Source organism: Cryptotermes secundus, unplaced genomic scaffold (assembly GCF_002891405.2).
Source record: "Cryptotermes secundus unplaced genomic scaffold, Csec_1.0 scaffold5997, whole genome shotgun sequence".
Lineage (NCBI taxonomy): Eukaryota > Metazoa > Arthropoda > Insecta > Blattodea > Kalotermitidae > Cryptotermes > Cryptotermes secundus.
The window spans coordinates 1-12,638 of record NW_019738515.1 but is presented as its reverse complement, the minus strand read 5'-3'; the positions used below and the strand labels follow the sequence as shown (position 1 = coordinate 12,638).

Genomic DNA, 12,638 nt, shown 5'->3' with positions numbered 1-12,638 from the left:
ACACCTGTAGTCTGTCTGGGTACCTACTTAAGTGAAGATTAGTAATACATCAGCATTACAATTCAGACTTCAGATAATGTTCAGCACTGACTTATATATTCATTTTGGGTTCAAAACATTATCACCACCTCCAAGAAGTTGCCTTAAGATCAGTCTTATACAGTTTCCTGACCTGATATTATTGGCCGTGTCTATGTGTCTTTCGAGTTTTCATATACCTACAGAAGACTCTTTATCATCTGCATGTGGATTAAACACAGGACTTTCATAACCGCATATAACATTTGTAACCACTGTCCAGTGCGATTGATAAAAGTTGCTTTTAATTTTTCATCCTTTACATGTTTCGGGTCAAAACGACCATCTTCAGAAGGATATTATCAACACTTATGTAAGCTACTGTTACATGTCATAGATATGTATGTTATATCATTTAACTAATAGGGCCTTCACGGCCTGGTACATGGATAGCTTTACTTTTTTACTTTTTAAGATGGACACTGATTTGTTAAAACATCTCAAATTATTACAGACATGTAAGGACAAGAAACCAAATTGGTTCTAGTTCAAAACAAATACTGAACATTATTTTGCAAACAGACTAATTGTAATAATTTTTAGATGTTTTAACAAATCGATGTACATCTTAATATTAGTTAAAAGATATAAAACATATATGTGTATGACATGTAATAGCAGTTTCCATACGTATTGATAATATCCTTCTGAAGATGGTCGTTTTGACCGAAACTTGTAAAGGATGAAAAATTAAAAACAATTTTTATCAGTCACACTGGACAGTGGTTAAAACCCTTACATACAATTACTAGTGTGATGGACCAGGATGAACCAAGTTACTTTTATAACCCATTACAAATGTTTCAGTGATATATCAGTGCTGTTTTTCAACGATTTGCAGTAGACTGTACATCTTCTGATTCTGTTGCTTGTATAATTTTACAGCTTTTCATACTGGCCTACAACTGAACAAGGATTTCTTTCTTCCATTGGAAGGATACAATATTGCTATTGCAATCAAGAAAGGCCAAATATAATTACTTCATGTCTGATTTAGCTTAGAGGCTGTTCATCTGGATCAAGTCCTATAAGCAAGCAACCGATCACTAGAAATTGTACTTTTCAGCTTACAGGTGCCAACAGGTTACCTAAGGAAGCAGGAGAACCACTGTACTCATTTGAATGTGACATGAACTCTGTGGCCTTCCTTCCAGTACACACAGGCACTGTCGGCAGCTGCAAGCTGTGTCTTATTTAAAAATAGAGATGATATTCCAGACAGTAAGAAACAATAAAAGCATAAGTCCATGCCAAAGTTCAGAGCTGGTGCCAGCATATTTCATGAAGAATCTGCAGTTTTGTTTTTGAGATGGTTGCCCTGAAAAAGAAAGAAATGAAGAAAATGTAGTAATGCTCACGTTAAACTTGAAGATCTCACAAAAACCTCACATGGTGGTTTTCTTTTTGAAAATGAAATTTAATATTCTGCATCAAAAACAGAAATTTTTAGTAAAGCTTCACAGTACCAAGGAGGAAAGTCTTATTAATCAATCCATCATTAAAATGACACTTTATAGTGTACGAATACAGTCTACAAATTATAACAAGACAAGTGACATGCTCAGAGAAAAACAAATATTTCCTTTGCAGCAGTATAATCACCATATGACATTATCGACATTACTATATGGCTTCCCATCTACTCAGCCTTTAAGTTAAAGCTATGAATTGCTGTTATTTACAATGTCAAGATTAGACGAATTCTGAATTGACTTCACTGGTTTCATCTAGTAATCTGTGTTCTCGTGTTTAAGTCTGTCAGTTAATGAATACAATTTTTTTTAATTAGAACTGATTGTTCTTTTCAATGAATGCAGACCAAAAACATACTCCCATTTGTTTACTGCCACTAAGGACCACAAATGGAGACTGCATTTCTTTCTGCTTCTGCTGCAAGAGGCTAAGCGTTCTGAGTGGGTGTCTGCTGAGCTCATCTGTTTCATCAACTAGAAGAGAAGGAGAAGAAGAAGAAGAAGCAGCAGCAGCAGCTCCTTCAGATGGTGCATAGTCTGTTTGCCCTTACACGTTGTGTAATATCTGCAGCTCCTGTCACTGATTATCCTAACAACTGGCCAAATTTTAAGTTAGTCTGCTGCTTGAAGTCATTAATTTCTCAAAATTTCCAACCCATGGTCTGTGTCTATGTCTACTAGCCCAATGACAATTGAACAAATATGCTGTGTTTTATGAGGAGGCTCCACCTGACTTGCCATAAAGTTGCAGTATTCGCTTCTGTCCCAGGACTGAAGCTACTGTGTATGTTTGTAGTCAGCAGAAAATGAATGCACAAAAAGTGTCGATGCATATCTATCTGCTATGTGGAACCGTGGACATGTAACGATAACTAAAATTTGCTTCTTTATGGAGCACCATTTAGAAATAGCATCAGATGGTTTCACAGTCTCATGTGCAGCACATCCTTCTATAGAACTTTCTAAAAGTCATTTAGTACATGTTTCGACTTATAAGGTCACCATCAGGTGTTTTAAAATCATAAATTATAAATGAGGAAACTGCTGTGCTTCCATATTGTGGTTGTTGGTCATCACTAAGCGGTCCCTTCTATGCGCATGTACATACAAAGTGGCTGGTTGCTCTGCCTGCTGTGTTATGCAGCGCAAGAGGGACATGCAGCATAACACAACACACAGAACAACCCACCAATTCATATATACATGCGCATAGTGATGACCAACAACCACAATATGGAAGCACAGCAGTTTCCTCATTTATAATTTTAAAACACCTGATGATGACCTTATAGGTCGAAACATGTAGTGAATAACTTTTAGAAAGTTTTACAGAAGGACATGCTGCACGTGAGACTGTGAAACAATCTGGTACTAAATGAAGTGCAGCAGGGTACTACAATATACTAAAGTAAAGTAAAGGTATCCCTGTAACAGGCCGTGGAGGCCCATTGGGTTGTGAGATGTTGAGGTTCCCACATTTTCTAGACAGTTGGCTCACAGATGGCAGCAAGGTTGTCAGCCCTATGCGCCAGCCACCCTTTACCCCCAAGAATATTCCAAGAATATTCTTGGTACTCATTTCTATTAGAGGCTGAGTTGACCCCAGGGCCATAGTGCGGCTGGAACAATAAGGTAAACTGAAAAAAAATCCAATGATTTCATCGGGATTTGAACCCATGACCTTCTGGCTTGTATTAGAAATAAGAGCTCATGACCAGATCTGGACTGATACTCACTCCCTCCTGTTCAGTTTTCTTCATTCGTTTCTCCACTTTATTTTTGCCAGGTACCTTTCCATGAAATTCAAGAGACAGATCTGAAATTAGAAATAGAGACAACATTAAAGTCACTGTATTTTAGGATCTTACAGAATGTGGTCATGTTTCCAAGTAACATGTAAAATCCTTTCATCCTGAAGTTTCAGCCAGAAAAAAGGGTATGAGCCATATATAGTTCAATCTGTTATTTTATGAAATAATAAAAATATGTAACATTCCGTTTTCTAACACAACTTACTAATACAGCCAATAACAAGAAATGGGCATGCTACAGCACATTAAAGTCACAGGGATTGAAATGATTGACGCTGATCATTCTGAGCCCTTATTTATTTGGATGATTATAGCTGAACATGAAATTTATTTCTAATTAATTCTTGGTAATTTAAATTTCAAAAGTCTTATGTTTCGATATTACTGGAAATGTATCGTGATCTATAATATCGTATTTCATCGTCTGGGACGTGCAATACGATGTTTACGTTGAAAATTTCTAGATTTGGCAGAAACAAGAAGTCCGGAGTTATAACATTTACGATCAGTCATAAATTTAGCTCGGGCACAGAGAACCGGACGCGCCTAAAAGGACAGGTCAGAGCTTGTTACAATTGCCTGTGAATGAGGGCCAGTATGATTGGGTTGCCTCGTTCAAGCTTCCCACGGAAGATGGGATGAAATGTATATGAAAACACCATCTTTCGAATTCCCGGCGTGGGGGTGCAAGCCATTCCACAAAAAGAGACTTTCACAGTATTCCGAACTGAACGGACGTGACCTTTGCACGCTCCGAGATATAGCTTGCCGATAGTAACGCTGTAAAGCTAAGAATACATTAATTTAACAGTGTGGTGAATTAGCAGGTGAATAAACGTCAATTGGCTCAACTCTCAGAAAAACGCTTTCTGCGGCATCGCTACCCTGAGACTCATGCGAACCGACCCAGCTAGTTTCCCGTACCTATACCGATCTTCCTTAGTTTGATCTGTGAGGACAACTTGCAGTGGCCATCATACACTGTCCTAAGGTAGAAACAGGTGTAGCAGGGATAGCACCATTCCGACTGCGCCGATACAAGCAAAGGCGGGTTGGAAAAGAGCGGTGTTAGATTAACATAAAATATTTTAATAAAAGTACAATGGGACATTAATAATTTCAAGGCATGTTTCTTCCTAATTCATGCAACCTATCTGCAAAATGAACCATTCTGCCACATTCTATGCCTACACAACAAACTATATCAAGTACAAAGTATTTACACACTCAAATGTCACAATATGTTGGCTAGTTACAAACTGCCACATACAGAATGGGAGAAAAGAAGTCAAAACAACAAGTATATATCAAAATCTTCTACTGACAGCATTTGAGGTGGAAGACAATAATCTCACCACCCATGAGAGGGTAATCATGATAGAGCTGGTCAGCAGAGGGACCCTACAATTTGACATGTGCTATAACCCAATGGGAGGGGGGTATCCTTTGTATTCCTGAAGCTTGAACTCTGGTAGATATGAAGGCATCATCTGTGAGCAGAAAAATCTGTTTACAGATGCGAGTGGGGACCGAACTCAGAACCTTCTGAATGGGTATAACAGCTTACCCCAGGACCTTTTTCTTAAGGACCTAATTTAAGTGGCTCTAGCATTGCTCCCAGCTCAGTCACCATGTTAATATGGCTGATGGTAGAAAACTAAAAGAAATTCCTGTTACTCATTTCTGTTAAGAGGCCGAGATGACCCCAGGGCCATAGTGCAGCTGGAAGGATTAGGTCAATTGAAAAAAATTAATGACCTAGTCGGGACTTGAACCCACGACCTTCCAACTTGTAGCATAGTGCCTCAACCAATTATCCTACCACTACTAATATTAAACAGTAATGATTAATGTGTTTCTACTAAAACCCCTAACAAGACTGCAGTATATGATTAAATATGGTACATCATTTATGAAATACTTAAAATATAAATGCACAATTAAATTCAATACTAAAGTGTCAATATCTCTTAATTTGAATAGGCCTATGTGGTACATAAAGATTCTGATAATGACTCACCAAGCTCAACTTTATTCCAAGCTCCACATTTGCCTTCTTCTTCCTGACGTTTCTTCTCTTCAATCATTTGCCTCTCAAAGTCCTGTAATATAAATTTTGTATGAGATTAGCAGAAAGCAAATGCAGTCCAAAAATTACCAATTCAAAATTACCTTGAGCTAGACTGAAATCTGAACTGCTTACCCACCAACCTCTGTATAAAAAATTACTGCGCTCTAAATTACTGACTACACTATGTAGGATTGGAGCTTCTGACAGCAGTGGTTTTGAAGAGTTCTGTCATCTGGGATATAATGCCGTGTAGTCTGTCGAAAGTCAACAGACATTCTGCAGAAACAAGTCGCCTCCATCTTCAGGGTTGAAGAATAAATCAAGTAAGAAACCAGCATTGGCAGGTAACAAAGCCAAGCTTCCTACCTGCTTCATGCTGGCTTCTTGTTTCGTTTATTCTTTGACCCTCAAGAATCAGGTAACATGTTCCCCTGGAAATTCAGATGATACACCAGAAGACAGAATTCTTCTGACTATACTGATCATCTTGAAACTTCTTTGCCAAAATATCTTTTTAATATCATAGTATGCTTTAAAGTTACAGAGCTTACAGAGCTAAAGTTACAGCCTTACATGCCGGCCACCCTTTACCCCCCAAAGAATATTCCTGGTACTCATTTCTGTTAGAGGAAGAGTTGACCCCAAGGTCATAGTATGACTGGAAGGATTCGGTCAATCTAAAAATCCAATTACCTAACTGGGAATCGAACCCATGACCTTTCAGATTGTAGCACAGAAAGAAAGGATGATGATATTACTTAAATGTGAAGATATGATTTACTGGTTTGAGGCCCACCACAAGAAACTGTGAGAGTAAAAATTTAATAGCCCTCAGGTTAAATTACAATATAGTCTCTAGGGTAAATTGATTTTGTACAGTAACCAAGGAGGAAACATCATAATGAACTTTACTACAAAGTTCTGTGCAACATTTTATAACTGGAACATATGGAGACACTGTGTAGGAACTAAACATGGCACAGGATTCTGTAACTAGGGACAATTTCATCACCTTCTACCAGCTATCCATAGGGCTGCTCCCTTCTTGTCTCAGGGAGAAAAAGCAGAGAGGCAGGTAAGGGGAAGATGGCCTTGACTGAACAAGAGAAATGACCCCTACTACAGCCAAACATTTGTGAGAAGGATTAAAAAGGAACTCTGACGATGTGATGTACCTTTTCTACACTGTTCTTTGATTCTGCAACAGCCTCCTGTAGCTTCAGTCTCCATGCTTTCTTGAGGGCTATCTGAAACTCCAGTTCGCTGTCATTGGGCTCAGTCTTGATGTTGGACAGCATCTCTTCTGATGCTGAAAGTTGTGTCCGATTATTAATAACATTCAAAACTGCTCCTGCACCACAATTCCTTTCATGATTTCACAACACACTTCATAGCAGAAACTATATAGTATCAAATGGCTGATGATTAATAAATAATGTATTCAGTAGTCTTGGTGCTTGTCACCTGATTAGGGATAATAAGTCCAATCAACATTTGCCTGGTGGTGCTGTGAAAAACCACGAAAAAACCTAAGTCAGGTTAGCCAGATGTTCCAGCGAGTTTTTTTTTTTAGTTCGAACTGTGAAAGTAACATGAATCTGTACTTCCGTACGATTGGGCGTGTTTATCTCTTCTTCTAGCAGTTCAATAATTTTTTGTGCTGATCTGAGTTCTATTTTAAACTTATGACAACAAGCACTCGTTACCTCACTTGTTTCACTACTATCATTGACGAAAACTTGAGTGTCATCACCAGGATCCGGATTTTGATGACCTGAAAATATTTAAAAAATGACCCAAAATGTAATATGCAGGACCCGGATTTTTATGACTTGAAAATATTAAAAAAATGACCTAAAGGAGAAAAGAAAGAACACTTCGCATCCATGTTATTCACAATTCAGAAAACATATGAAGAAAAATTCCCTATAATGGCCAAAAATGACAAGAAACAGCCTTAAAAGTCCAAAAATTACCCCCAAAATGAAAAAAATGACCTTAAACCCAAACATGTCAAAAAATTACCTATAAAATTTAAATTTCTGTAACCAGCTGCTCATCTTCGAGATTTATATTGTAACGTGTTTCGTTACTGAAGACAATATATTTAAGAGCATCGCATAGGATACAAAGAAAAATGATGTCACCACCATTAACAGCTAACGAACCAAGTTCTTTATAGACTTTCATCGCCAATTTGTCCCCCCCCCCCCAAGGCCTCACGCGATAGCACTTACTCGTTGCATCGAGTTTGTTTCTACCGCACTACGCGAATGGACTTCACTTAAAACGCTCCTATTCTACGATCCTGAAATCTGCATGCAAGCTCTATTTTCAAACGTTATTCCGGAGTGGTAGGATTGGTTTATACAAATAAAATGAGGCACAGATTGCTGTAAATGTTTTTATTTCTAGTACGGAAGGTCAGATTTTGGTGGGAATTTTCTCTTTGACTTTCCTGTTTCTTCTCATATGTTAATTTGTTATAGGTTGTGTGGCATCAAGCAGTGCAGGGCATGTTGCATGAATGGGGGAGAAGAGGAACGCATATAGGATATTGGTGGGAAAGCCAGAACGAAAGAGACCACTGGGAAGACCAAGGCATAGATGGGCAGACAATATTAAAATGGATCTTAGAAAGATAGGATGGGATTGAGTGGATTGATTTGGCTCAGGATAGAGACCAGTGGAAGGCTCTTGTCAACATGGTAATGGAACCTTTGGGTTCCACAAAATGCTGGGAAATTCTTGAGTGGCTGCACAATTGGCGGCTTCTCAAGAAGGGCTCAGCTCCATAAGTATGTAAGGCATCAAACAGTACAATTAACATGTAAAAGCCAGTTCCACATACACCTATCAACATGGAAGAGGTTCATTTGGCTTATAAAGTGCACATTTTCTGCATCTCCTGTCATTAACAGTTAATGACTTCATTATTACAAGTCAAATTATGAATTATTGTTTTCAAAAGCTGACAATGAAGACAGATTTGCTGCTAATTTGAAGGAATGGTGACCAAAGCAATACATTCTGGAGGCCCAGCTGTGTCATCATATGCTAGTTCTTATTGTGGTATGAATAGTTGGGCCACTGATCCCAAAAACATGTTCCAAACTGATACATACACTTACCTTGATGCTCATGCCTTTTCCATGTTGACTCCTCCTAACATGAAAAGTATTTTGTACACATTTTTATAACCTCTCATCACAAATAATTTCATGTTCCTGCCTATATGAATTATTCAGTGTTGTCAAGTAAGAACGTAAAATATAATCCATATAGTTAAATCTTCATATAAGGCCGCGCCATTGTTCAAGCAGTTAGTCACTGGCTTACCACCATGGCAGCCTGGGTTTGATCCCAGGTCTGGTCAAGTGGGATTTGTGGTGCTGGGGCAGGTTTTCTCTGAGTACTTTGGTTTCCCCTGCCAATCTTCATTTCACCAACTGTTCCAAAATCACCCTCACCTATTATCTGGGGCTGGTATAATAGGCCAGAAGTGGCCGCAGTGTAAGGGACTTAGTCCCACCCCACTAGCAATAAAAATAATAAAATAAATCTTCATATATCTTATTTTGACACAGAACCAAGACAAAATGTATATTCTTGTGATATCTGTGTAACATGTAGTAACTTGACATGACGTATCCCAGGAACTTCTGAAAGTGAAGCTGCTTGGTCTGTTCTGACCTCAGGAGGATGCAGTTCTGTTGCCATTATCACCCCATGCCTACGGACTTATGTAAGCGCCCATGTCTGGTTTATCATTACTTCACACTCAATTAAATGCCTGAACATGCTATCCTTTGTTTGAATTATAACTGGCAGAGTTGATATATCTGACCAAAGAGGGTAGAAATATTGTATGACAGCCTCAAGACCCTTTCCTAAACCTAGGTGCTATCTATGGAATTTAAAAGCACAAATTAAAATTGAAAGATGGGGAATATGTTACTTGTAGTCAGTAATAATAAACAATTTATCGCTTTCACAGGAATTACTGTGACAGAAGATTTAAACAGTAATCTCTTGAAATTCGATACCTGTAATGATTTCTTACATTGTTCTCAATGCAGTCATGGGGAATTTAGTATTTCAAGGTCCCAAAATGAATATTCTTTTAAGTGGTCAGCATTCCTGCTTCTTATTTGGGTGGTCCTATATTTGATTTCAGCATGAGGAGCACCCATACTGACAATTATTATTGTAGTATTCCTCGGTTCTTCCAGACAAAAGCTGTAACAGTACCTTAAATTAGATCATGCATATTTCCGTGCATATACATACCTTTAAATTTCCCATCCATAATCATGCTACTGGCTGATGCTATAAATTGTTCAGTTGGAAAAAAAATGTTAGGTGTTGTTAATGAATCCAAGAATCAAGTAACAGAGGCCATCTTCCCCCCTCCCCCCAGAATTACAATGCAGCTAAATTTGTAGGGGATTAAAGTATTGACATGTAGACTCATTGCTCGGGAAAGACTCGGCAAACAAGCCCACAACAAATATGCAATCAACAGAGTAGACACATTTCTAGGCAATGCCCACAATACACACACACACACAACAGAACTGGTGTTGCAAGAGGTGTTTTCTATGTCAGTTCACATATATCCATTGCTAGGCAACGGACGTGTTTTCTGTGCTGTGGTCTGAACCGAGGCTATATAACAAGAAGCCAACAATAACTGACATTTCGGTTGGAAGTCAGAATAGATCCTGTGAAGTGTCCAGCTGGAAGATGACAGTCTGTCAGTCAGTCATTTATGAACTCTTGTAACCCGTTACATAAAGGTCCTCAAGCGGTTAGATGCTGGCTTCCCACCGCGGCAGCCCAGGTTCGAGACCAGATCTGGTCAAGTGGGATTTGTGGTGGACAAAATGACGATGGGGCAGATCTTTTTCCAAGTACTTCGGTTTCTCCTGCCAATCTTCATTCCACCAATTGCTCCACAATCACCCTCCCCTATCATCTGAGGCTGGTACAATAGGCCAGAAGTGGCTGCAGTACAAGGGACTTAGTCCCACCCCACTAGCAATAAAAAAAATACACAAAGGTCCAATAAACTCAATCATTAAATCCAAAACCCGTCTTATTAGTCATGCAAACCCAGGACACGTGACAGTATTTATTGGTGAGAACAGTTGTGTCATCAGGTAGGCCTGTCTCTGGCACAAGGGTGACTGCACAGTACTCCCAGAGGCATGGGAGCTCATTTACTGCAGGGAAAAATTGCAGATGGTTGGGGAATCAGATAAAAGCATAAGGCCATAACTCAAACTCAATAATACAGCAAAATAAACACATCCACCCAAAACGTCATCGGTTTTAAATGTCAGCAGAACCATATAGAAATGTAGAGGATATTTACATAAAAGAGGTTCTTTTCAAAGAGGGACATTTGGTTCCTAACTAGTAAATTCTGACAGGTGCTTTTCATGATTTTCTGTCTCACCAATCAAGTGCTGTGAATGTTTACCGCCACTTCTCTCCCAGTTCATCATACACACTCATCCTAAGCAACTGAATAAGGATCACTGAATAAACCAAAAATTAGCAGCATACCTGTATGGAAATGCTTCACTACTGAACTACGGCCTAACACCTTCTAAACTGTATGCAATACAGATATGTACAATCATTAGTTTACATCATGATAGGATTTGTTCTTTCACATTCATCTCCTGCATCAAGCTGAATAAATGGCCTAAGAGGCCAAGTGACTTGCTGCACGGAAGTTTCTACCTCACCCAAGCAGAAGTATCCGTTCTGTGCATGGGATATTGTTGCTTTCTTCATCAGTACCACAATTTATATTATTTACATCTGTAAGGAAGGAAGTAACACTCAAATTATGAAATTAAAGTATTCTTATGTAACAAGAGAACCAAAAGGAATAATAAATTGGGAATCAGGATTTCAATCACATACACAACAAATCCTACCGCAATACTCGCACATTGCTTCAGCAGCCATGGCTACCAGTCATACAGACAAGGATAAAGGTAGAGTACGGTAAAGTTGTCCTTGTGCTTAACTAATTAAGCACCATACCATGAAGGGATATTGTAAAGTGCAAGTATAGATCCACTGAAAAGGGTACAGATGTAAATTTCATAACTTTGGATATTCCCTGTTAGGTCTGTGATGGATTTCAAATGTCTTCTGACAAAGAAAAAACTCCCATTCCTCTCAGCAACAGAAGAAAGTAAATGCACCACCCCACTAACTGCCAAATATATGTCCATTTTGCAGGTGGTCGACTGTTCACTGCCTGCATCTGTTGCTGTCATCTGTCTCTTCAATCTACTTACGGTTAAGAACAATGGACTGTGAGTGGAAATATCACACACAAGTGACCCTACCTTCTCTGAGACCTGTCTGTCTGACCACTACCTTATCAGCTAGATTGGGACAGTGTGTGTGTGTCAATCAAGTCATCTACTGCAGTCTTCAGTACAATCAAAGGGTTTGTAAGAATACAGCTGAAGAACTGTTTATGTATAAAGATTTAACCTGAACACCAAACACATTCAAATTTAAAATGACATTACAGAATTCCTACAGCACTGTACAATTACCACATTTCCGCAGATACACACCTGATGGTCCATCTCTGCAGTTTGCATTACATTCCTGAACAGGTCACATTTTCCTTCTTTCATTTACATCAATTTAACAACCCCCTTTCACTGTTAACATTTACAAACCCCTTCTGCTCTCACCATTTCCTAACCTCCCCCTTCTCCCTATATACTCAAACTTTGTGAACATCTCAACTCACACCACTCCATTCTCTTCTGCAATTCTGCTTTCCCTTAATTCCCTTCCTTTCCTCTAATGGGTNAAGACAATAAAATGTTCCACACTATACTGTGACACGTCAATTTTTATAAAACACTATTGTGCACACTATTACTTTGTACTAATATTCAAATAAATTAAGGGGTCCTAAATATCACCAACTGCAGGTACACCACCATCAGCAAGATTAAGGACTTGCAGGACACTCATTACTGAAGGAACTGCAGCAGCTGCTCACCCTTCTAACCTAACTAAAGTGCCTTCCCTTTACTAACTACAACACACATGTAATAGCACATTCAGATGGAAGTTGGACACTGAATAAAAAAAGCAAGAGACAAATGCATAATAAGGTAAAGCTATCCCTGTAACAGGCCGTGAATGCCCATAGGGTTG

General features: G+C 38.8%; 1 protein-coding gene across 4 annotated transcripts; it reads right to left on the bottom strand.

Annotated features, from left to right (window-relative positions):
• Nucleotides 1–6: 6 nt before the first annotated feature.
• On the bottom strand, nt 7–11,279 carry LOC111871040. Of its 4 annotated transcripts, XM_023863772.2 has the most exons (6): nt 7,458–8,029; nt 7,139–7,206; nt 6,608–6,741; nt 5,382–5,463; nt 3,287–3,366; nt 7–1,396 (listed from the first exon to the last, which is right to left on the bottom strand). In XM_023863772.2, the coding sequence occupies exons 3-6, from the start codon at nt 6,728–6,730 to the stop codon at nt 1,358–1,360; spliced, it is 324 nt and encodes a 107-aa protein (XP_023719540.1). In that variant the 5' UTR covers nt 6,731–6,741; nt 7,139–7,206; nt 7,458–8,029; the 3' UTR covers nt 7–1,357. The 4 variants fall into 4 exon arrangements, with proteins under 4 accessions (XP_023719540.1, XP_023719538.1, XP_023719539.1 ...); XM_023863770.2 differs by lacking the exons at nt 7,139–7,206; nt 7,458–8,029 and adding an exon at nt 11,189–11,279; XM_023863771.2 differs by lacking the exon at nt 7,458–8,029 and having other exon boundaries at nt 6,897–7,266.
• Between the last annotated feature and the right edge of the window lie 1,359 nt (nt 11,280–12,638).